Source organism: Musa acuminata, chromosome BXJ1-9, assembly GCF_036884655.1.
Source record: "Musa acuminata AAA Group cultivar baxijiao chromosome BXJ1-9, Cavendish_Baxijiao_AAA, whole genome shotgun sequence".
NCBI classification, from domain to species: domain Eukaryota; kingdom Viridiplantae; phylum Streptophyta; class Magnoliopsida; order Zingiberales; family Musaceae; genus Musa; species Musa acuminata.
In genome coordinates this window covers 41526241-41553207 of record NC_088335.1, presented here as the reverse complement: position 1 = coordinate 41553207, position 26967 = coordinate 41526241, and the positions used below count along the sequence as shown (strand labels likewise).

At 38.1% G+C, this 26967-nt stretch overlaps 2 protein-coding genes across 2 annotated transcripts; both read left to right on the top strand.

The window, feature by feature from the left end:
• The first annotated feature begins 365 nt into the window (after positions 1 to 365).
• LOC103973194 (uncharacterized) lies at positions 366 to 22458 on the top strand. Its single transcript, XM_009387695.3, has 10 exons — positions 366 to 663; positions 755 to 833; positions 937 to 1031; positions 2530 to 2634; positions 2742 to 2821; positions 12266 to 12356; positions 12427 to 12534; positions 21238 to 21324; positions 21755 to 21823; positions 21911 to 22458. Exons 1-10 carry the CDS (start codon positions 442 to 444, stop codon positions 22097 to 22099), a joined length of 1125 nt encoding a protein of 374 aa, XP_009385970.1. The 5' UTR covers positions 366 to 441; the 3' UTR covers positions 22100 to 22458.
• Positions 22459 to 23982: 1524 nt separating this feature from the next.
• On the top strand, positions 23983 to 25861 carry LOC135593549 (cytochrome P450 89A2-like). The gene has a single exon (XM_065083683.1). It carries the CDS (start codon positions 24089 to 24091, stop codon positions 25682 to 25684), a length of 1596 nt encoding a protein of 531 aa, XP_064939755.1. The 5' UTR covers positions 23983 to 24088; the 3' UTR covers positions 25685 to 25861.
• Positions 25862 to 26967: the final 1106 nt, after the last annotated feature.

The following is a 26967-nucleotide window of genomic DNA, read 5'->3' as shown; positions in this document are numbered from 1 at the left end:
TTCAAGCATGTGAATTTTCAATATTCTCTTTTATCTCTCATTAAACTAATTGATACCTTCGTATTAATGAATCTCAAATATAACTATTAAAATAATTGTTGGAGACTATACGTTGTTTTATGTCTCCATGACTTTTTCTTGTATTGCCTCTATATGTATTTTGTGATCACGAATATTCCCTATTTTCTGAAAAATAGATTATAAATTATTGCCTCTCTAAATATTCTCTATTTATATAAATTATAAATAGATTTACTGAAGAAAAATATATAACAAGAGAGCTGACGTCATAAAACAAAAATAAAGCCGATGGCCAAAAACAATACATAAATATTGGAAATCGATTTCCACCTATACCTGCCAGTTGCCTCGGGAATCACTGCCTCTTTGGGTAATACTCGTAGCTTGCGGTGGGCGGGGGAGGGACGAGAGGCGAGCGGAATGGTGGATCCGAACGCGATCATGGAGGAGGCGGCGCGGCTGGCGGAGGCGGCGCGGGAGCTCGACGATGCGGCCGCCGCCCTTATCTCCAGAACCTGGAACGAGGAGCAATCCCTTCGCCAGCGCGCCCTAGCTCTCGAGTCCGACCTCCGGAGGCTCCAGTCGTCGCTGGACTCCGCCGCCAAAAAGAAGGGCGCCATCGATTCGAAGATCGCCGAAAAGGTGGGAGGATCCGTGCCCTTTAGTCCGCTAGATCTCGATGTGGTTTCGTGAGGTCGAACATCACGTTGATTGCCATTTCCCTATGTTTTAGGTCGACGAAGAGTTATACAGGGTGAGATGCGTCATTAATGATGGGGACGTCGCATCGCTGCTTCCCAGCAAGGCTCATGGTAAATTCTAGATGGATTTGGGATGAAAAATGCGTCTTTTAGGTTCTTAAATTTCGAAGAATGAACAACTGCGGATTCACTTATGATCACTGCATGTGTTCAGGTCGGTTCTTGAAGATGTTTCTTGGCCCTGTCAATGTACGAGCAACAAGGAAGGAAGTTCAACTGAAAGTGAAGGAGGAGTATAATAGCTACAGGGTATTCTTCCATCCTTTATTTCATGTGTTGCGAGATCTGTCTTCTAGAATTCACTTCATAATGTCGTATCTGATATAAGCCAGAATGTTTTGTGGGTTTAAACAACCTTTATTGCTTCCTTTCCCTATTTTCAGAAAGCGTCTGAAGAATTTCAAACATATATTTTCTGATGATTTATCTGCATTCTTTTAGTGGCTGATAAAGTGTGTGATTGTTCCACAAAATTGACATTTTATTCCCCTTAATGTAGAAAGGAAAAGAGTGAGAGGTCATGCTTTATGCATGTCTTCTTTTGATTAAGCTTCCTTGGGGAACGTTTGCAGCATCAACCATGAAAGATAAAAATAATAATTAAAAAAAAGCTTTATAATATACAGGTGAAAAAGGCATCTTCCAAACGAATGTAAAGAAGACCTCGTAGTGCAATTTGACTATAAGTCACAATGTAGGGAAGAGATTCAGCTTAATGCTTATTAACAATAAAGGTTTACTTCTAGAACCTATATTATTAAAGAATGTTATGTATTTACTGTTTAATATCAAACTCTTCCAAGATTGGTCTGTTTTCCTCCGGAACAAAGATAACAAGTTAAATTGCAGATTGAGAACTTGTAAGTGGTATGTCTGGTTCCCTGCGAGAAAATACTTTTCCACGGCAACAGGGTGTCTTTGCTGCAGACCTCTGGAACCTATGCTGCTAGAAAACATCATTCTTTTGCTATTGATGCCACTTCTCTCAGAAGCATGGTTTGTTTCTCTATGCACGATGGACTTCAAGTTAAATTATGACAAAGTAATTTATAGATGTTGTTTGGTTCTCTGCAAGTGTTATCTTTGCTTTCACAACAGGGTTTTCTGCCTAGAAATTGAGTCACACCTGAAGGGGATGCAGGTTATGTTGCTAAAGCAGTCCTTATCACATATTTTTCTGCTGAAAAATATTGACTTGTAATGAACTGCTCACTCTTTGGTTTCAACCTTGCTTTTTTATTCTAGAATCTATACAAGTATATAATATGTGGACACTGAATCAGAGCAAGGTGGTTCTTTTATTCAATAGCGGAGCGTTTAGGTTCTGATTTGTAAATTTTCAACAAACAACATTATTGTATCTGTATTTCTCAAGTTCCAATACTGAAACTGATCTATTTCTTTATGTACTTTGGCTGCTGTATCTCCTGAATCAGTTTAATTTGTTTTAGAGGAATATGCTAACTTAAACATGGAATAGTTATTGTTGGTTTGGCTAGAATAAGTCTACTTAGTGCTGGCAGTGACTGACTACTATAACACCAGGACCACGTCACAATTATATGAAGACTCATTGTTATAGATAGGTTCATGAACTGTGCAAGTGAAAATTTGCTTGATTATTATTTATAGATTTACTTTATCAGAAAAGATGGTTAGGAAAAAAATATGTTCAACCATATATTTGATTGGATGTAATACTCTCACCAAGAGATGCACATTATAAGCATTATGTTCTTTATGCCAGGACAGAACAGCCTTCTTGTTTCTTATATTTCCATCCACCTTACTACTTTTGAGATCTTGGGTTTGGGATGGATGCTTGCCTGCATTGCCTGTCCAGCTATATCAGGTATAAAATCATTGTGATCACAACTCCAATTGTGATTACATTGTTGATGATTATTTGTTTTCTAAAAAGGCTACTCTGCATATGTTGCTTGTGTGAAACACTTTTAGGTTTGGCTGTTATACCTCTACACAACTTTAGCTTTGCGGGAGAACATATTGAGTGTAAATGGAAGTGACATTCGTCCTTGGTAAGGAAACTTCTTATTTATGCTGTTTATTCCTATTAGTATGTAGTAAAGGTAAAAAACATGGTTTGCATATATTTAGCTTGGGATTACATTTTGTTTATATTTTCTGATGTTAGAGTGATTGTTTTGTTAGCTGTTCAGCTAATGTGTTATTGTTAAGAAAAATATTGTTTATACTTTAATAAACTTATGGCATGTGCTGTCTTGCACATGAATTTCTTTTTTTTTCACATGACAAATCTTTTAGGTAACCTTTATCTTCATTTCTTAATATTACGACTCAATAAACAACTAACTGTACCTGTTACTTTTTCATTCTATTTTGTGAATACTTTAATTTTTATCTATACAATGTTAGGGAAGTTGGAAGAACGGGTGTTGTTGGGATGTTCTATCATGTTGTTGTGCTGACATAAGTGCGCTGGCAGGATGTTAGGACTCTAGCTAGGAGAGTCCTACTTGAGAGGGACATTCATGTAAAACCTACCTAAGCCGACCCCTATTAAAGAGGTGAAGAGGCTGGCAAGGGTTAGGAGGTTGTTTCTTAGAGATGAATTAGGAGTTGTAAAGGAATATGAGTCTTGAGTAGAAGTCTTATTAGGAGTTGGTTAGAAATAGGAGTCTTGAGTAGGAGTCCTATTAGGAGTTAGGGTTTAGAAACCCTATAAATAGCCATATATTCCTCCTCCTTTGATAAGCAATAGATGAATCTTTTCTGCAGCCTTTGAGCAGCAACTCGGAGGGAGGAACCCCTATAGAGTTCCAAGGAGGCCGATCCCCTAATGAGATCAACCCCAAGTTTAGAATCTGTAAGGGTTCTAAGACCTGGTATCAGAGCAGCGTTCTTGGCGTCTCGCTGCCCTTCCACAGCCATCCATCAACCCTCCACAACCGCCCAAAGCAATTCCCACAATTGCTTAAGAGATCGTTGCCAAATTCCGCTGTCATCTCCACCACCATGGATCATCCTTTGATCTCCCCGTGAATTGCAACAGGTTCTGGTTTTCTATCTTACTGCTACTGTAATTTAGTTATCCTTATTTGAAAATCCAAAAAAAAATTATTCCTATATTGCTGCATAAACTTTTCGTCATAAAGTTTTCATCTCTACGACGAAAGATACATTGCAGAATTCCAATCGTATAGTACCGTCTGTTTGATCTTGCTACTGTGTTTTTTCTATCCAAATCTCTACGAAATTTTTATGACATCTTTGACATTTCCTAACAGCAGATTTCCTTTGGTTTTGTCAAAAAATTCTCAATATAAGCCATTGATATTTTACTTCTAATCTGCTATACTTGAAAATCTGCACTGTAAAATTTCAGCCGCATACCACTGTTTGTTTGATCTTGATACTACGTTGTTTCTATCCAAATCTCTACAAAATTTTTATGATAGCTTTGACACTTCCTAACAGTAGAATTCCCTTTGGTTTCATCAAAAAATTCTCAAAATAAACCACTGATCTTTTACGTACAATCTGCTATACTTAAAAATCTGTGCTGCAGAAAATTTCAACCGCATATTGTTGCCTTAACCCATCTATTTGCAATCTTTTTTGAATGAAATTTCTTATACACTTCATAGATCATCTTGGCTTCCATCTATGATTGATCTATTAAGAAATTCATCTCTAAAAACGATTTTGTGTTGTTGCAAATTTTCGTCGTAACTCGCTGAAATTTCTCGACGAGAATTCTGCAATCGCAACTTGCACCAATTTCCTTGCTGTTATACTGCCGAAATTTTCTTGATTAAATTAGATATCCTTGCTGTCATATAAACTGTGATTTTTCTATCAATTCCCTCCTCAATTCTCTCAAGTTTTTGGTGGAAATTACGTCGAGAAATCGTTGTTTCTTCGACGACAATTCTACTCTTACAAGACATCACATACTTGCTGCAACTTCCACTTATTTCTATCAAAGCTTTGTTACCATCTACCACAGATCCAAAACTTTCATCTACAGCCCTAAAACTCCATCAAACCACACCCAAAATAGCCACAAAACAAGCCTAAACCGTAGCCTACATCCATCGATTTACCAACCCTTTCGACCATCACCTCTCTCAACCAATACATGCCTTTAACACGACAACAAAAGAGAGATCTTAACATTACAGATTTGGCAGTATATACTATGGCATCTGAGGAGGTAATCAATCCTAAATTCGAAGCCTTCGAGGTGCGAATGGAGGATAAGATTCGGACGCTCTTTACCGAACTCAGATTGGGTCGACCACTAAGCCCGAAGAAATCACATCAAGGAGAGAGCTTTGCCCAATTGCACTAAGCCCAAAGATATGACTTCCAAGAGAGGGCAAGCTCTATGACCAACCCCAACTATCCATGCATGAGAGTGGATTTCCCTAGATGGGAAGAAGGAGACCTGATTGGTTGGATCTTGCGCGCGAAGCGATATTTTCGGTACCATAAAACCGCAGATGCATCTATGGCGAAAATTGCAGCTATACATCTTGAAGGGGATGCTATACAGTGGTTTGACTGGTTTGAACATACTTATGGAGTCCTTTCATGGTGATAAGTCAAAGAAGGACTGCTGATCCGCTTCAAACCAACCGATTACGAGAATATTGACGGACAACTAGCAAAGATCCGACAAACCTCTACCATTCAGGAGTACCAAACCAGGTTTGAAAGGTTATCTAATCAAACTCGTGATTGGTATAGAAAACTGCTATTGAGGACCTTCATTGAGGGCTTGAAGCCGGAGATCCAAGGAGAAGTTAAAGCACGACAACCATATATGCTTATGGCAGCCATCTCTTTCGCACGACATCAAGAGGAGCAATTGAACCATGAAGCTCAGAGGACTAGGGTCGCTCCTCAACCAGTAATATTGAAGCTCTCAGCCTCCCCCATTATCGATCAAGTCCCTACACCAAAGAGGTTAATAAGAGAAGAGCTTCGGGAGCGATATGCGAAGAGGTTATGTTGGCATTGTGACGAGCCGTGGAGCCGTGAGCATCGCTGTAGTAAAGGGGGACTTCTTATGATTGAACCAATAGAAGAAGAAGTCATTGAACATCCAGAAGAGAGCCTTGGACATGAAGAAGATGCAGAAGAAGAGCCATAACCGACCGAAGTTACGGTACATACACTAGCCGGCTACTCAAACCAGCAAACGATAAAAGTTGGAGGCCTTCTCAAACAACAACCGATCACTGTTCTCATCGACACGGGCAGTACTAATAACTTTCTAAACAGTAAGGTTACTATACAGATGGCCTTACCTATCGAGAATTGCAATAAGTTTGACGTTAAGGTCGTCGATGGATGGATTTTGAAGTATGATCGTAGGCGTCCGCAAGTGAAACTGTTGATGATCATGAGGCCTTACCAAGAGATAATTACATATTTCTTCCTTTTCCCTCTTGATGATCATGAGGCCATGCTCATAATTAAATGGTTGACGACATTATGTGATATTTCTTGGAATTTTATGTAACTAATTATGAAATTTTACAGTAAGGAGAAACAGGTGATACTGAACGGGAAACGTGGGGGCGACGTAACGACGATTTGCACACAACAAATGGAGAATGTTTTGCATAAAGCTTGCAGTAGATTTTTGGTACAACTTGAGTAGCAAACTAAGGGAGAGCCAATAGAATTTGAAGATCCAAACCTACTTCCTTTACTTGCTGAATTTTCAGATATATTTGACGAACCGTACAACCTACCTCTTACCCGTCGGAATGATCATTATATAACGATTCTTTCAGGCAAACCTCCAGCAAATACTCGGCCATATCAATATCTACATCTCCAGAAGGATAAAATAGAAAGGATTGTAAAAGAGATGCTCGAAACAGGAGTTATTCGACCAAGTTGCAACCTCTATTCTTTACCGGTGCTACTTGTACGCCAGAAGGACGGAACATGACGAATATGCGTTGATTACCGAGCTCTCAATGGCATAACCATCAAGGATAAATATCTTATTCCAATAGTAGATGAATTGCTAGATGAAAGGGAGCACAAATCTTTACAAAGCTGGACCTTTGATCCGGGTATCATCAAATATGAGTGTGCGAAGAAGACATACCGAAAACCACCTTTTGAACACACAACTACCACTACGAATTTTTGCTTTCTTCAACAGAAGGTAGAATATCTTGGACATATCATATCAGAGGAAGGTGTGACGGTGGACCCCTTCAAAATTAAAGCAATGAAAAACTGGCCTACCCCGAGGAACATAAAATTGCTACATGGCTTTCTGGGTTTAACAGGCTACTATCATAAGTTCGTGAAAAACTATGGAAAGATCAATGCACCACTTACTTTCTTACTGGAAAAAGATGTCTTCCAATGGTTAGACAGAGCCTCCGCTGCCTTCGACAAACTTAAGGCAGCCATGACGGCGACGTCGGTGCTAACACTACCAGATTTCAACCGACTCTTCATTATTGAGGCCGATGCATCTGAAGTCGGAATTTGAGCCATTCTCATGCAAGATAGTCGACCACTCGCATACACTAGCAAGACATTATCTCCCTCCCATCAAAATAAGTCAACATATGATAAGGAGACGCTCGCCATTGTGCGTGCAGCAACGAGGTGGAGACCCTATTTGATTGGTCGACAATTTCAAATTAAAACCGACTATAAAAGCCTCAAGTACTTTTTGGAGTGAAAGATATCATCCCCTGAGCAACAAAAATGGATAACAAAACTTCTTGGATTTGATTATGAAATAACTTACAAAAAGGGGAAAGAGAATGTTCTTGCAGATGCGCTTTCACAGATACCCGAGCAAGCTGAAGTTTCGGCCATTTCACTTCCGACCAGCGACTTCCTTGAGGATATTAAGATGGAATGACAGGAAGATTCAGAGACTAGTAAGATTATAAAAAAATTGGAGGAAGCACCAAACTCCGTAGCTCATTACAATTGAGACTCAAAAGAATTATACTATAAGGGACGCATTGTGCTTATGATAAATTCTACTTGCATCTTCACGAGCAGAGTTTGGACAAAGTTATTCCATATGCAGGGTACTAAATTGAAAAGGAGTACGGCATATCACCCACAAATCAACGGCCAGACAAAAGTTGTAAATAGGTGCTTGGAGACAACCCAAAGCCACCCACCAAATATGACTATCCAAGGAGAACTCCAGACCCAGCTAAGTGTCATTATTGATCGACGGATCGTGACTCGACGACGATGACCCACTACTAAAGTGCTAATACAGTGGGTGAACCTACCAACAGAAGATGCCACTTGGGAGAACTATGACGACTTGAAGATCAAATTCTCAAAATTCATGAATCGTCAGCCTCGAGGACAAGGCTGATTTGAAGAGGGCGGGTCTGTTAGGACTCTAGCTAGGAGAGTCCTACTTGAGAGGGACATTCATGTAAAACCTACCTAAGCCGACCCCTATTAAAGAGGTGAAGAGGCCGGCTAGGGTTAGGAGGTTGTTTCTTAGAGATGAATTAGGAGTTGTAAAGGAATATGAGTCTTGAGTAGAAGTCTTATTAGGAGTTGGTTAGAAATAGGAGTCTTGAGTAAGAGTCATATTAGGAGTTAGGGTTTAGAAACCCTATAAATAGCCATGTATTTCTCCTCCTTTGATAAGCAATAGATGAATCTTTTCTGCAGCCTTTGAGCAGCAACTTGGAGGGAGGAACCCCTATAGAGTTCCAAGGAGGCCGATCCCCTAAAGAGATCAACCCCAAGTTTAGAATCTGCAAGGGTTCTAACACAGGAGAAAAGCAGAAAGAGATAAATGAAGAATCATAATAAAAAGAAGCGTAAATACATAAGTTTTTGCCAGCGAAGGTACTCACTGGCATCAACCGTGTATTTGTTTTCATTGGGTCTAGCTTGTGGGAGAATAGGAATTAGATAAGTAGGTTCCTGAAGTCAGTGTCAAGTGACTATCCCAAAGTGACTGTATATTCATCCTAAGGTATTTGTTTCATATTTTTGGCATGAAGTTTTCACTTTGCAAGGGACAGCCTAAGATGAGCATAGCAGATCACCCCTAGACAGATGGATAGCAAGATGTATTTGGCTTGAACATGTATTTGAGGTGCTATGTCAGAGGAGCCTAAGCCTAACCATGATTCTTTTGGTGTAATGATCTTACAAAATTCATTCCTGTCTTTGTTTGATGGCCTTGTTTGAGGCTCTATTGCTGATCACCACATTCTCTTCATGATTGATGGTGGAAATGGTTGATATTGAGCTAGAAAAGAGGACAAGCAATGGGACTTTAAAAGTAACCAATGGTCTGAAATTGAATGAAGCAAGTTTATCACAAGAATCACAATGATATAGTGTACTTATTTGGCAACTTGGTGCTACTTCAGCTGTGACACTATCAATAAGCTATGGTGAGACTTAATGCTTGCAGTAATCTTTCTTCTTGAAAGTAGCAGTTTTAGGAGACTGTCTTCCTGAAAACATGCTTTCGCCTCACTTATATGGGCTTTTCAAATTGTTTGAAAAAACAGGAAGCTTCCTTCTGTTGCGATTATTCACTTATCTTTTGGAACTTCCTTTTGATGTGAATATCAACAATATTTTTTACGACACAAAGCTCAAATCATACTATTGTAACCAGAAGACTATTTCAAATTTTCATCTGATCTTACTGGAGATCAACCTCATGTTTCTGTCGAGATCTTGGGTCATTGTTTGGATTACAAAGAAGGGAGATTGCATACTGAGTTGCTTGTTTGTTTGAGTATCCCTTGGAAGGAGGTCATGTGGGAGATGCAAGACAAACCTTTTTCATCTTTCCTCATAATATATGCTGAAGAAAAGGTGAAACCATGGACAGGTGGGTTGTTAGAAATCTACAATGCAAAATTGGTTTCAGGTCACTTGTTAACCCAATAGTATGAGCTCAATTCAGTCAGCCATTTCTTGGCATCATTTGGCTTGGCAGCTGAGTTAATCAGCTCTTATCTCCATCATTTAGGAATCAAGAGTAAAATGAAAACTGAAACTAAATGCTGAATTGTTTACCTGTAAAACTGAAAATGAACTGTTTATTGCTATGATATAGACAATCTGAAGGGAATACTCCGGTCTGTGTTTTTGGCAGGGTTTTCAATTTCGTACCGTACCACCCGGTACGGGTGGTATGCACCGGTCCGCCAGCCTATCGGCATCCGGACCACCTGCTACCGCTCGATATTAGATTTTTGGCCCTATATCGGGTGATACGGGACTGTATCGGGTGGTAATGATTGAAATTTCGACCATTACCGACCTGTATCAGGCGATATCGGTCGAAATCGACCTGTACCGAGTGATACCGGTCGAAATCGACCTGTACCGAGCGAAATCGACCTATACCGGGTGATACCGGACGAAATCGACTTGTACCGGGAGGTACTAGTCAAAACCGACCATTACTAATTGATAACGGTTTTCAAGCGATCAATTTGATCATTGGAGGAATCCTAAAGGGTTTTTGATCCCTTTCCTTCCCCCTCTTTTAATTCATTTCACTTATACTCTCTTAAACTCTTTCGAACTTATTTTTATTCACAATCTCTCTCTTATTCTTACATTGTTACTCTTCTAAACTCAACAAAGCAACGATTTGTGGATTCACGATGATCAACATACGACCATCACTATATTGATGCACCAATGGCATACGGTGTATCAATACACTATGTCATGGGATCAATTTCAAGATTGGGTCTGACAAACATATCATATTGATATACAGAGACATAGGATCGAGGACCCCGATCTACCACCCGTGGAGGCTCGTTGTTTGTCTTGGTGGTAGTATCAGGTATATCTACACATGTGATTACTTAGTTTATTTGAATCTTAAAGTTTAAATTATGTATAAAATAATCTAATAATTCAAATAATTTTTTGTAGATAATTCAATATTAATGGAAGGATGATCTAGAATAGATCGAAATTGTGAACTTTGCACAAGGCTACTCTTCAAAGCCCGAAAAAAATATGTGGCACTCAAGGTTTGAAATATCGTACCGTACCAACATTTCGACATTCACGCGGTATGGTACGATACAGTATACTAAGCTATACCGCTCGGCATATATATATATGTATATATATATATGTATATATATATATGTATATATGAAGCGACGTCACCTCGTTTATATATATATATATATATATATATATATTATTTATATATAAAAATTTTTTTATATATAAAATATTTTTATAAAAGGCGACGTGACGTGGCCTTTTTTGGAGACGTCGCCTTATATATATATATATATATATATATATATATATATATTTTTTTTTTTTTTCCTTCTCCGGGCTACCTCACCGAGGAGACGCGATGTCTATATATATATATATATATACTACCCGATAAAGGACGGTCCGTGTACTGGTCAGCTGACGGACCGGTACGTACCGCCCTGTACAGGCGGTATTATTCGAAACCGCATACTTTAGTGGCACTATTCTTACCTAAGTTACATTAGTTTTGCTAAAACTATGCTAAATGTATATTTATTTCTAACTTAAAAATTCTATCCTAACTTTTTTTTTTCTATTTTTCAGGTAAGTTCGAAGGGTTTTATGACTATTTTAGACATACTGCTTGGTATGCCCTGGCGTATTGCTTGGTGTGTTGGTTTCGTACCATACCGAGCAAAGCTCGGTATGTCGGTATGATACGAGATTAAAAACCTTGGTTTTTGGTCATCTCATGTTTTGTTGCACAGCCCTAGTTGATACTTTGTAACAACAGATCGTGATACGCTCTATCATATGTTACTCTTTTGACTTTCTTTATAAATTTTGATGTTTTCACATGAAAGTCTGTTCTTGCTAGAGTCTGGAGTAACTGGCTGAACTAGCAATGCTTAATGTTAGTTTGGCCACAAGAAGCACATGAAAGAAGTGGTAACGAAGGGTACTTCTTGTAGATGGATATGTCTCAATAGTAAATGTTGGGGCAGACCTTATCAATATTTAGATGTCTCCATGTAGATGCTGATTTTGTCTAGGTATGTCTACCGATTTAATGAAAAAAAACACACCTTTGAAATGGTGCATGTTTTTGTACAGGATATGATATTTCTTTTGTTTAAATTCAATAAAGATCTTGTGTGTAACTCAAGCATGCAATGCTGCTTATTAACAAGTCTTTTCCAGTGGAGTCCTGGTCAGATTTGCTGCATAAGGGATAAAGCATGTAATTTCTTTGGGCTGATTCACTAATAAATATTTTGGATCTGTCATGTATGTAAATCTTTCCAACACTGGTTTGGAGAGGCTTACACAATTAAAGAGGCAATCTTGTGAAGTCAATTCTTTGGGTTTTCTGTGAAGAACATTGGAGTTTCACTCATAATTTCCTTTTCCCTCCCTTTAAATAGGCATAATAACTTTGTTAATGTAGTTCAATGACAATCCATGGGATTTTCTTTTATTCTTTGCTTGTGCAGGTGGATCTATCATCACTATTGTGCCATGTTGATGGCCCTTATCAGTCTCACATGGGAGATAAGGCGGCAACCTGATTGTGCTTATAAGCAGGTACAGGCTTATGCTATACCCAAAAATCATGAAAAGTGATCCTTAATCAACACACATAGCTTTCTCACAGAGGGGGGTACAACTGTTCCTGGTGTGGGCTATGATGCAAGGTGTTGCTATGCTTTTACAAAACAGATATCAACGTCAAAGGCTGTATACACGCATTGCATTGGGCAAGGTGACCTTCTATTAGATCTTTGCTGAGTTCAAAGAAGCAAACATTTTCTTTAACCTTATCTAATGACGTTTTATAATCTGCATAAGTTACTATTAGGATTGTCAATGGTGGGCTAATGCTATGAATAACTTTAATTAGATGAACTTGCTTAGCTGGTTCCTTGTTATCAATATACTCAATTTCTAATTTGAAGCCATGTTGCAAAGGTGGGTTTTATGTTCTAAACTAGCAATTAAGTTCCATTTAAAGCATGGTTCTTATCCAGACCGGTATATACTGGTTTACCAGTTCATTCGTTAATAGATGGTAATCCTCCTGAACTGAGTGGTGAGCCCTGGTCAACATATTTTATCAGACTTAGGGTTAAAAGCCGTCCCCCTTGTGCCCTCTTGAGCTGTCTTGTGTTCACCTCCCTCTGCCATTGTCTTGGTCCAGCTATTGCATCCCCTCCTCCCTTACCCAGGGACTGGTGTAGGTCTGAGGCCTAAGATTTTAGACAATGATTTGAAGTGTTCCCTATGAGCTGCCTGTGTGCACAAGCCAGCTGTTTAGATACTTTGCACTAATAAATAAGGGTTAAATTTAAGGAGGTTCTTTATAGGAAAGGTTGGGTGTTGCATCCATTTGTCTGTGGACACACTTGAATATAGGGATCTATCTTCTTCAATGCTCCTTTGCCAAAAAGCATATGGAATCTCCTTTTTTGACTTTCTTTCAAGTCTCAACCCAGGTCCTATCTTAGGTGTGGTGTAAGTCATGGAAGATTAATATCCTAAGTAGCTGGAGATTGTTTTGTGATGGACTTTCTTTTTGCTTTTTATTTTTCTTGAAAAAAAAGGATGTATCCGGTGCACAGATTTTTGTGTGCAATCAAAAAGTAACTGAAGCCATATTGTAGGTTCATCAAAGTGTAGTAAAATATTATTTATATACAACATTTGAAATAAAAAAAGAGGCATACCTAATGCATGAGGCTCTTGCCAATCTAGGGTCTAGGAAGGGTCACTATACACATCCTTATCTTTAAATATATAAAGAAGCTGTTTCTATGACTCGAACCCTAGTCACTTGGGTTGCAAAGGAGCAACCTTATCATTATACTAAGGCTCGCCCTTAGAAACAAAAAAGTTAGCATCACTAATATTCAGGCTTCTTCTAGATTGTTGTTTTGACCTATGTTAAAATTTCATGTGGACAACAGAAATAGTGGAGTTTATCAAGTTGTATCGCTGACATATGGGATTGTGGACATCATTATAAAGTGTATCACTTTGACAGACTACAACTTCAAAACAATTTAAGTAATATAATTTTGTTAATGGTTAAATGATGTAAACAATAAGTTTTCACATGTGTTAGCTGTAGTCAAGCACCCAAAAAAGCAAAACGAACGGACAATGTCTAGTAGCAAAATACCAAAATAAAATATGATTTTCCACTACCAAGAGTATCATAAATAAATTAGATGTAATACCCAATAATTGCTATCATGGTGTTCTGCATTAGAGTGAATTCCTTCTTCCTTGGATCATCAGAAGTATGTAACTTGATTAATAACACCACAATAAACAACTGTAGGTTTTAATTATTTGTTGCTAGTTACATGAATCTTTTCTTACCATTTAGCTTTATTAAGGGCAATATCACTAGCCCTATAATGAAATTGGTATAGAGATCCAAAGTTTCACATTGGCTATGACCCTCCTTTCTGAGCCTAGGATTGAATGAAGAGGATTTAACAGTGAGCACTGATACCGACGAGGGTAAAATGCAGAATGGATTTTGAAATAACATCGATGGAATAGTTTTTCAGATAGAAAATGTCACAGTAGTCAAGAAACGAATTGATACCGGGAGTAATGCTGAATTTGGTTGGGGGGGGGGGGGGGGGGGGGCGTAGAAAAGATTTCGTAATAAAACTGACGGCATAGTTTTTTTTCGGATGGAAAATGAACGAACTCACAAGAAAAGCCGACAGTACAATTGTATTTGCGGGAATGAGTTTTCCAAACGGAAAAAAAGGAGCGAACTCACGAAGCAACTTTGGTAAAAACGAAAAATAGCTCACCACCAAGTTTAAAATCAAAAGGGATACAGAAAGATCACCACCCTAAGGATAATAAACAAGGATACAGAACTGAAAGCAAAAGACTCACCACTCAAGGACGCATCCAATAGATACAGAGTTCAAGAGAGCACTTCAAGAGAGCTTCTGCCAATATCCTCAATTTCTAAAGTTCTTTCTAAGTCCTAAAATTCAAAATAAATACTAGTGCATGAAACAACCCTTCATGCATAGGGAATTTCGAAATTAAGTGTTTACAGCTGCTAACCAACTCATTTAATGCATTCCTTGGTCATGAAGACATATTCAACTGCTAACCAACTCCTTTAATGCATTCCTTTGTCATGAAGAAAAACACCTTGAAATAGCGTTAACTTTGTGCAGGAAATATGTTGATGAGTTATCATATTTGAGTGAGCTAAGTTAAAGATTATGAGGCATCATTGATGGCCGAAAAAAATATTATATCATAATCAAGGTTTATATGATCAGATTGTAGTAAATTAGACACTCCCGTGTCAATCTCACCCGGTTGAAAAAGACTTGTCCTCAAATCTTTGTTTGATTCATCAACATGATTATAAAAAGGACTTAAATCAGCCATATTAACTGTTAGGGATACTCCGTAATCTTCAGGTAGCTTAATTTCATATGCATTTTTGTCAATTCTCTTAAGCACCTTGAAAGGACCATCAGCCTTTGGTTTTAGTTTTCCAAATTTGTCCGGTGGTAACCTCTAATTCCTTAGATGAATCCAGACCAAATCACCTATATTAAACTCCATATGTTTTCTGTGTTTGTTGGCAGCATGTATGCACCTCTCATTTTGCTTCTCAATGGTTGTTTTCACACCCTCATGCAACTTCTTTATCTGTTTAGCTCTTTAATCAGCATTTCCACTAAATTGCTTTGTTGTAGAATAAGGGATTAAGTCCAAAGGACTAATAAGATTAGCACCATAAACAACCTCAAAAGGACTCTTACTGATACTATGATGGATAGAACGATTGTAGGCAAACTCAATTTGTGGAAGAATGAGATCCCACTGCTTAATATTCTTGCTAACATAGCTTCTAAGCAAATTTCCTAAGTTTCTGTTCGTTACCTCAGTTTGCCCATCGGTTTGTGGATGATGCAAGCTGCTGAAATTCAAAGAAGTACCTAGCTTCCTCCAAATAGTTCTCCAAAAATTACTAACAAATTTTGAATCTCGATCAGACACCATAGTTCTTAGAATATTATGCAATTTAACAATCTCTTTAAAATACAAATCAGCAATATAAGATACATCATTCGATTTATTGCAAGGAACAAAGTGAGACATTTTTAAAAATCTGTCAACAACAACCATGATAGAATCCTTGTTCCTTTGAGTTCTTAGCAATCTCAAAACGAAATCAAGACTCGCTTCCTCCCATGGAGCATGTGGCTTAGGTAATGGAGTGTACAATCCAGAATTTTGACTTTTTGTTTTTGCCAAATGATACACTCGACATTGCTTTATATGTCTTTCCACAACTCTAAACATCTTAGGCCAATAGAAGTTCGATTGAATAAGAGCTAAAGTCTTATCTCTACCGAAATATCCACCCAAACATCACCATGAGCTTCAACTAGAATTACTTGTCTCAAAGAACAAGATGGAACACATAAAGCATTAGCTCGAAAAAGAAAACCATCAAGGATAGAAAATTGTTGAAAGGAACCTGATTTGTAATTCTATCATATTGAGCCGAAATCCACATCATTCTCATAGAGATCTTTGAACGTCTCAAATCCAACAACTTTGACTTCCATTGCTGATAATAAAGAATGCTTTCTGCTCAATGCGTCAGCAACCACATTTTGAACACCAGATTTGTGCTTAATTATAAAGTTAGAAGATTGCATAAACTCCACCCAAGCTGCATGCCTCTTGTTTAGTTTTTGTTGGTGATTTATGAACTTTAATGCTTCATGATATGAATATAGCACAAATGGCTTGGCAAGAAGGTACTGACTCCAATGAGATAAAGCTTGATATATGGCATAGAACTCCTTATCATAGATAGAATATTTCCGTCTTGTATCATTCAGCTTCTCACTAAAAAATGCAATCGGCTTTTCATCTTGACTCAAAACAACACCAATTCTTACATTAGATGCATCATAATCAATCTCAAACACATTGTTAAAATTTGATAGAACTAAGATAGGAGCTTCGATCACCTTTCTTTTTAAAAGCTCAAAAGCATCATTAGCCTCATTAGTCCATTTGAATTTATCACATTTCAAACATTCGGTGATTGAAGCGATAATAGAGCTGAAATTCTTGATGAATCTTCTGTAAAAAGAAGTTAAGTTATGGAAACTCCTCACATCATGCAATGAAGCAGGTGTTGGCCAACTGAGAATAGTTTCTACCTTACTTTGATCCATCATGATTCCATTTTTTAAAACAACATACCCCAAAAACACGACACTAGATATAAAGAAATCACACTTCGTTAGATTAGCATAAAGTTTTTGCTACCTCAAAATAAGAAAGATTTCTTTCAAATGATTCATATGCGTCTCTTCGCTCTTGCTGTACACCAATATATCATCAAAATAAACTGTAATAAATATTCTAATGTATGGCTTAAGTATGTGATTCATAAATCTCATGAAAGTGCTAGGAGTATTAGATAGCCCAAATGGCATAACCAACCATTCATATAAGCCTTCTCTAGTTTTAAATACTGTTTTCCACTCATCTCCAGGCTTCATTCTTATTTGGTGATAGCCACTCAAAACAATTTTAGAGAAAATAGAAGCACCACATAATTGATCAAATAAATCATCTAACCTTGGAATAGGAAAACGATAGTCCACTGTGATTTTGTTGATGGTGCGACTGTCAACGCACATTCTCCAAGAACCATCATTCTTAGGCACCAACAAGGCGAGAACTACACAAGGACTCATGTTCTCTCGAATTAATCCCCTTTTCACCAATTCATCAACTTGCCTTTGAAGTTCTTCATGTTCCTTGGGACTCATTCTGTACGTTGCCTTATTAGGTAGAATAGCCCCCGAAATAAGATCAATGTGATGCTGGATATCTCTCAAAGGTGGAAGGCCATGTGGAATCTCTTCCGGTATAACATCTTGAAATTCCTCTATGATTGATTTCATGATTGCTGGTGTCTCCTTATGTTGTTCATTCTCTTCTACTACCACCAGAGCCATAACATGACCACCCTTTTCTAATTCTCCTTTGCACTCACCATAGGACATAAAAGTGCTAACTTCCATTTTTGGTGTGTTGATTTTGGAAGGTTGTAATGGAGCTAAGATAATCTTCTTTTTATAATCTAAAAAGAATAAGTATGTTTGTAGCCGTCATACAACACCCTCTTATCATAATGCCATGCTCTTCCCAACAGTAAATGACATGCGTCCATATGAGCAACATCACACCATATTTCATCTTTATAATACTTTCTAATAGAAAATGAAACTAAACATCTTTTAGTTACCTTGATATCATTTCCTTTTTGCAACCAACATAATTGATATAGATGTGGATGAGGGATTGTGTCCAACTTCAGTTTCTGCACCATCTCCAAAGAAACTACGTTCTCAAAACTGCCGCTGTCGATGATCACCAAGCATACCTTGCCAAGAGAAGTGCATTTGGTGTGAAACACGTTTTTTCGTACCCAACTTTCATCATTGGCCGCATAAGACACTTGCAAGCTACGTTGCAATACAATAGACAAACCGTGATCTGCATAAGTAACCTCTTCCTCATCTTCATCATATTTTGGTTCGTCATCAGCTTCGTCTTCTCCTCCATCACTATGATTTTCAACCAAAGTTACAATCCTCCTATTTGGATAATCTGAAGCAATATGCCCAAAATCATGACATTTGAAGCATTTTCGGCCACTTGGGGTAGAAGAATTAGGCGTTTTTTTGCTGCTAGCAGATTCTTCACCCTTTTCTTGTACCTTCGATATCACCTTGCTTTGGACAGTAGACTTGAAACTTTCTTCTTTTGTAAAACCTTCTTTTGAGCCGTACCGAGAACTCTTTTTAAACTTTTGTTGCTTTTCAACTTTTAATGCCAGCTTGCTCACATCATTTAAAGACCAATATGGTTGCAGTTGAACAACTTTAACAATCTCATACTTCAGACCTCCTAAGTATCTTGCAATGGTTTGTTCTTCCGGTTCCACAAACTCTCCTTGTAACATCAGATTATTGAATTCTATAGTGTACTCCTCCACACTAAGATCTTTTTGCTTGAAATCATGGATTTTGAGAAATATCTCTTGTCTATAATTGTGAGGTAAGTATTTTATCTTCAACTCCCTTTTCATTTTTTTCCATGTCACGATTTTACTTTTCCCCTCACGTTCTCTTTATTTCTTCAGATTTTCTTACCAAAAAGATACGTTCCGTCTGAGTTTGAGTGCCACAAGTTTGACCTTCTTTTGTTCTGGTGGTTCATGAAAATAAAAAATTCTTTCTATTGTATTAAGCCAATCGATAAAGTCATCAACATTTATTTTACCTTCAAACTCTGGAATCTCCAAGCTTGGGTTATATTTATTCTGCCACTCGTCTTGGATTTCATTTCTTGTTCGACATCTTCTCGACTCCCTTGGAAGAGGTGTATTATCATCATAAGTAAACTCACGAACATCATTTTCATGCTGGTTGTTTCTACTTCGAAGTTCTTTAATTATTTTATTTTTTTCTTGTAGACTACGTAGCAATCTTCGTAGCTGCAACCTCAACGACTCAGCGTCATCTTCTTGGTCGTTACCTTCACCAACTACATCTTTTCCATTCCGCCTTGCCATGATCTCTAGCCTTTAGCTCTGATACCAAACTGATACTGGCGAGTGTAAAATGCAGAATGAATTTCGAAATAACACCGATGGAACAGTTTTTCAGATAGAAAATATCACAGTAGACAAGGAACGAATTGATACCGGGCGTGATGCTGAATGGAGGGGTGTAGAAAAGATTTCGAAAGAAAACTGACGGCACTGTTTTTTTCGGATAGAAAATGAACGAACTCACAAGAAAAGTCGACAGTACAATCGTATTTATTGGAATGAGTTTTCCAAACAAAAAAAAAAGGAGCGAACTCACGAAGCAACTTTGGTAAAAACGAAAAATAGCTTACCACTAAGTTTAAAATCAAAAGGGATACGGAAAGATCATCACCCTAAGGATAATAAACAAAGATATAGGAAAGTAAAAGACTCACCACTCAAGGACACATCCAAGAGATACAGAGTTCAAGAGAGCACTCCAAGAGAGCTTCTGCTAATGTCCACAGTTTCTAAAGTTCTTTCTAAGTACTAAAAACCAAAATAAATAATAGTGCATGAAATAACTCTTCATGCATAGGAAATTTCGAAATTAAGTGTTTACAGCTGCTAACCAACTCTTTTAATGCATTCCTTGGTCATGAAGACATGCTCACAATTGCTAATCAACTCTTTTAATGCATTCTTTTGTTATGAAGAAAAGCACCTTGAAACAGCTTTAACTTTGTCCAGGGAATATGTTGATGAGCTGTCATATTTGAGTGGGCTGAGTTAAAGATTATGAGGCATCATTGTTGGCTAAAAAAAATACCATATCATAATCAAGGTTCATATGATCAAATTGTAGTAATTAAACACTCCCGTGTCAAGCACATATAGGTGGTTTGAAATATCATGGCTGCTATGTTTTTATTTTTCGATACGTAAGTTGCACCAGAAATAGTATCGAATATGATATACAAGACTGAAGAAAGCCCAACCCCAAGTATGTGAACCTCTATAAGAGGGTAAACAATACCAAGCACATCAGTCTTGGATCCTTTAGGATGCTTGCCTTTGTGGCATCTGACATGATGACCATGATGGCTGCCTTATAGAATGTCTATTATAGTTTTAGAACCATTATAGTGGTTGTCATGATCTTTTCTCCGAATGTTGGTGTCTTTCCTAGAAAGGTTCTATGATGAACATCTTGTCAGTACAATGCTGATTTAAGTTGTTTTTCCTGCTAAGTCTTTTTGCTATTGACCCTAGCTCCCATTGGATAAAATATCATGCCTAAAGCTAAACTTATAATTGGTCTGCTATAATCATAGCATTTCAATTATAGCTTAAAACAATTATAGTGGCATGCTGATTTCCATGAAAAGCTTCATGCTGCATCTTTTGCTATGGGCCATAGAGGCTATCTGACATATATTATACATCTTGCATATGATTGCTCTTATGCAGTACATCTATTGTGACATCAATGGAATTCTGAAGATGAAAATGGTAATTTATCAAAGGCATGTTATTCTGAGACCAATGTGTCAGTTAATGTGATTCTAAAAATTATATGATCAAAATGGTAATTTGTCGAAGGCATCATATATGGGAGGTTATTGATAATATGATTCTATCATTTGATGCCACAGCTGATGATCTTGGTATCAAGTCATTGGAACAAAGTGATTCTCATTCTGTGTACTGCATGTTTATTAGTGCAATTATGTAAATTAGCAAGATAAAAAAAATTTCTGTAACCTTATCCTTTTATGCTCTAAATTTTGAATGATTATTTGTTTATACACATTTCCTTGTTGATTACATTTTAGCTTCCATTCACAGGCAAAAAGAATGGATGTCGTATGGGGAGAAACTGCTGGTGTTGAAGGTCAACTCTTGTTGTTATGCCCCATCCTTTTCATTTTACAGGTAACATGAGAGAAAACCCTCTTTACATTACCAAAATTGGCTTTTTCACTTGCTGCTACAAATTCTGGCAAACATTCTACCTGGTTATATCAATTACTTGCTTGGTGAAAGGAGGTGAGTGAAAATGGGATCTGAGACTTAAAATTAAACAACTGATTACTCGTTCCTTAATGCTTATGTAGAAACCTTCTGTTCTCATCTCAGTTTCTTAGCATCATGATGCAAATAGATTTTTAAGGTAATGAAGTTTACATGTGAAAAATAAAATTAGAAGTCGCAAGTTAATTGTTAACTTGTATGGAATGTTGTCATTATAAAATCGAATAGTTTATAGCCTTGTACTAGTTTGAGATATCTTTTTTCTTCTCATGCATAAGTTACAAACTTCTACTGACAGTTGAATTTTGTCGTATGAACTTCCTGGCTTCAGGGATTTGAAGCATTCATTGGCTTGTTACTACTTCGCACAGCTTTTGTTGGTGTTACTTGCGAGTGGCAGGCAAGATATTAATTTGTTCTGATGTACCCCTTGACTCTTAGAATCAGAGATGGTTGATTCACACGAGTGTTTTAAATACTCCTGCAGGTTATCGTCTGTGGAATATTGCTGGTTTTGATGGCAATTGGTAACTTTGCAAACACAATGCAGACACTGATAGCGAAATCCAGATTCAAAGCAAAGATGAAAAGAACAAGGAGCAAGCAGGATATTGATCAATGTATCTCGTCTGTGGATCCTTCTTTAATGGGTTCCAAGTCATCAAAGGCATCCTAATCCAGAAAATAGTGAGGTTCACATCATTTTTCTCTCAAGCATGGTCATATTCTGGAATGCTAATCATGTGCAAAAGCAATGCTGATTTGTACAGCTTCTACCTGCATGTCTGTGACTAACAGATGATCAGCCATGCATTATGAGGTTAAATGTGGTTTTGCAATATGATTGGAGGTTTTTTATTTTTTGTGTGTGCTCTCTTCAGCCTCTATCACTCTGATGTTTCAGGCATTTGTACCCAATTAGATCAGCAGTTCTTAGGTTTTTTCTATTTGTTTGTGGTTTAATAATGAATGTAAACTGGAAGACCCCAAAATAAATGGAGAAAGTAACAAAACATTAGTCTGTCTTTTATTTTAGATTTTGCACCTGCAAATTTGCGGCCTTCTTTTTCTCCTGGGCAGGAAGAAGAGGGGATTTTGCACAAGCTTCTGATACAGGTTTGATAATCAACTTCCATTTTACTAATCGTAACTATTTTTAGACTGATATGAATGAAAACAAACAAGGAATCGTGCAAAACAATGATCACAGCTCACGTGAAATTATTGTTTTACGTCTCTTTGTACCTGTCTTCTTTGTCTGTTGTTGCACTTTAAAAGTCTTGGTTGTCGCTCTGTGAACAACCAAGAAATCCAAAATTGCACTAAAAGATCGTGATGCGTTCATGAGCAATCAGCATGAGCAAAAAGCTCAAGATGAGCTACAAATATTGAGCAAAAATTCATAATAAAACAAAACATGAGCAAAGATGAGAACCGATTGGATCTATATATATATATATATATATATATATATAGAAACAGTTGTTTCATGATCCTTAGAGATGTAATTGGTGCAACAAAATCCCGAACTCATCCGAGCTTCTTTTATTGACATTCTGGTTGATTGTTTTTTCTCATCTTAACATGCTTGCTGAGAATCCCAATGTATTACAATTTAAAGATAATCTCTTAATTTTAGAAAGGATAATACAATCCCCTTGTAAGAGATTATCATCTTTGGACTTTTCTTCAACAGAAGAAAAGAAAAAAAAAAGTAATAATATTTTGATTATTTTGGTGCGGGAGTTCATTTGACAAAGAAGTAATAACGAATACGAGAGTTCGACAAAAGAAGGGTGATTTTTTTTTTTATAAAACACTCATATTTTAGATTTTTTCAATTAATATCTACTATTTTTATTTCAAATCCTAATTTAAACAATATCCATATTATCCATAATTTTTTTTTGGTTTGTTATAATGTATTAGCCACCGCAATAAAAATATTATAAATAATCTAAACAGATTCTTAAACCTCAATCAAACTAAATATAAATCTAAAAATATAATATTGTAATGATATATGAGCAATGATAGCTAAGGAGTTTTTCAATAATATTTATAGTATTTTCAGTACACTATAAATGAGTATATTATAACAATTAAAAACTGATAAAAAATATGATATAAAACTTTTGAGGGGTATTTTAGATTTTTAAATTAAAATATTATTTAAAAAATAAAAATATTTTTAGAAAATATTCAAAATATGTATATTTTGTAGGAAAATATCCAAAATATGAATATTTAAATTAAATGATTAATTAAAATTAAAAATATTTTTAGAAAATATTTAAAATATGAATATTTTCTAGGAAAATATGAATATTCAAATGATTATTTTTTGTACACCAATAAAAAATATGAATATTTTTTTAAAGGAAAAAAAATAATATGCACTGCTGGTTGACAAAAAAAACAAAATTTCAAAAATAATTAAATGCTTGTGTGTACAAAGCCACCACATCTCCTTTTTGTGCAGAAAAATCTGAACCCAACGCTATCTTTCGTTGGTAAGGAATCTTCTGTCAAGACCACACACAGCTGGCAAATTTGCGTTTGCACACTGCATCCCATTACTGCAATCTCATCAGTCAACCCTCCCCCTTATCTATCGTGGATTTTTTTGTTATATGCAGGTAGACAACCGCAATCGGCTTTCTTGATGAAGATGAGGATGAAGCCTATAAGCGTGGACGACTGCGTCTTCTTCTTCCTCACCCTCTCCGTCTGTGTCGCCGCCAGGTTCCTGCTCTCCCGCCTATTCACAACCAACTCCTCTCCACAAGAGCAGAAGAGCACGAGCGAAGCGGTTCTTCCCATCCCGCCGGGCCCCCGTCACATCCCACTCCTGTCACCCATCCTATGGCTCCGCCGCTCCCTCTTCGACGCCGAGCCCCTCCTCCGTCGCCTCCGCGCCGAGTACGGTCCCATCTTCGCCGTCCGCATCACTTCCCGCCCCGCCATCTTCATCGCTGACCGCCGGCTGGCCCATGACGCTCTCGTCCACCACGGTGCGGTCTTCGCCGACCGCCCTTCCTCCAACCAAGCCAACAACTTGCTCACCAGCAACCGGCACAACATCAGCTCCGCACCCTACGGCCCATTGTGGCGCCTCCTCCGCCGCAACCTGACCTCCGGGATCCTCCAACCCGCTCGCGTCAGGCTGTTTGCCGACTACCGCCGGTGGGTGCTCGGGATACTCCTCGGCCGGCTGAAAGCCCGAGCTGAGAACGACGCCGGCGTCGTTGTGGTCATGGAAAGCTTCCAGCACGCCATGTTCTGCTTGCTCGTCCTCATGTGCTTTGGCGAGAAGTTGGACGAGAAGGCCATCGGGGAGATCGAGGCCACGCAGAGGCATCTTCTCGGGTCCTTCGCCAAGTTCAACGTCTTCTCCTTCTTTCCTAGAATCACCAAGCTCGTGTTCCGAAAGCTGTGGAACACGCTCGTAGCCATACGCCGCAGGCAGGAGGAGCTCTTCATCCCTCTTATAAGAAAGCGGAGGGAGCGGTACCAGCAGCTGCAGAATCAAGAAGAAGAGGGCGACTTCGTTTATTCTTACGTCGATTCAGTTCTTGGTCTTCGCCTGCCCGAGGAAGGAGGACGGGAGCTGACCGACGGCGAGATAGTGAGCCTCTGCTCCGAGTTCCTGAGCGCCGGCACCGACACGACAGCTACCGCGCTGCAGTGGATCATGGCGCACCTCGTGAAAGACCAGCACGTGCAGCGGAAGCTGTTCGACGAAATCAAGGCGGTTGCGGGAGCGCAGGCGGAGGAGATCCGGGAGGAGGACCTGCAGAGGATGCCGTACCTCAAGGCGGTGATCCTGGAGGGGCTGCGGCGGCACCCTCCGGGCCACTTCGTCCTCCCGCACACCGTGTCGGAGGACGTGAGCTTCAACGGGTACCTGGTACCCAAGGGCGCCCCAGTCAACTTCACGGTGGCGGAGATGGGCTGGGACGAGAAGCTGTGGGCACAGCCAATGGAGTTCCGGCCGGAGAGGTTCTTGGCGGGCGGAGAAGGCGAGGAGGTGGACATAACGGGAAGCCGGGAGATCAAGATGATGCCGTTCGGGGTGGGGAGAAGGATATGCCCCGGCATGGGCCTGGCCATGCTCCACCTCGAGTACTTCGTGGCCAATCTAGTGAGGGAGTTCGAGTGGAAGCCTGTGGAAGGAGAGGAGGTGGACCTATCGGAAGCCCTGGAGTTGACCGTGGTGATGAAGCATCCCTTGCGATCTCGAATGACGCCAAGAATGTGAGACGGTCGAGCTTGTGACAATTCTGAGACACCTAAATCTTATGGTATATCATCGAACACCTTTGAGTGCATATGCTGCCTTGTTCATCTTTACAGGATGAAAAGGGTTAGAGTTGGATTATTATCTGGTGACTATTTGGAAGACTATCTTCAGTAAAACAACTTTTAATTTAATTTACATGAAGATAAACGCTGTTTTGGCGAAAGGCCAAATAAATGTTTGAGGTGTGTTCACAGCTTCGACGTCTATTTAGGACGGACGGTATTTGGGATTTGGCAAAAGTGCATAGCCATGCATACATATTCGTATTATGTATAGGTATATAGGCAGATATATTCTTTTCAAATAAGTGATTTTTGTACTTAATTCTTCTAAATACAAATCTAGCGTATATAAATTTAAACATTTACGTTTATGATTAATCCTCATAAATATCATTCTCTAAATGACATTAATACTGCTTAAAATTACCTTAAACTCTGTTTTGTTGGTCACAATAGTATTAATAAAAAGGTCGTAGCTGTCAAGGCTTATGCTTACTCGATCTAAGCTACACCGTCTTAGAATTCATATCATTCACTGTACCAAAAAAAAATCTTCTTTCACCTCAAACATGCTACCAAAGATAACACCTTATTTTTACTAGACGCCTTTGCATTGATTGATGTAAACTCTTGGAAAATACTATCTGGTTATCTTTGTAACATTTATTTATTTATTTGTTGATATACCTATAATCAAAATTAGGTGAAATGTCTACATCGATTTTGTATTCTACAGTGATACCTCGGTAAGGTTGTTTACATTAAATAAGACCTATAATGGTGCCTCTCACCCAATTGGAAATGGAAAATATATATAAACATCACCAAGGACTAATCATTTGACATTTCCATGTTCCTGAAAGCTACCTGCAAAAAATAAGACCTATAATCAAAAGCTACCTGCTCTAAAGGAATGCTACTTATGTAAATTTTGAAGTTAACAAGATGAATTATGTGTTTTCAAGGACGGGGAAGCCAATATAATAATAAAAATGGCAGTCATTTTTAGGGCCCCATCCCATATTTTTGAAAGGGATTGATACAAGTGGATGCCGAATTGATTACCCAAGAAGAAAGTAGATCGCTTAAATCTTTTTTTGAATTTATAATTTATTTGTTAGAATATTTTTTTGAATTTAAAGTTTCACATATTTATGGAGAAAGTAATAAATACATGAGCCAACTAACAAACACAGTTTATTAGGATCATAATCCTTTTTTTTTTGGATATGGGATTTG

Bases quoted from the DNA above. Each gene is read 5' to 3' on its own strand.
- LOC103973194 (XM_009387695.3), top strand. From the start codon at position 442: ATGGTGGATCCGAACGCGATCATGGAGGAGGCGGCGCGGCTGGCGGAG. The intron at 664-754 runs GTGGGAGGATCC...CCTATGTTTTAG, and splicing joins ATTCGAAGATCGCCGAAAAG to GTCGACGAAGAGTTATACAG. The intron at 21,325-21,754 runs GTAACATGAGAG...TCCTGGCTTCAG, and splicing joins CCATCCTTTTCATTTTACAG to GGATTTGAAGCATTCATTGG.
- LOC135593549 (XM_065083683.1), top strand. From the start codon at position 24,089: ATGAAGATGAGGATGAAGCCTATAAGCGTGGACGACTGCGTCTTCTTC.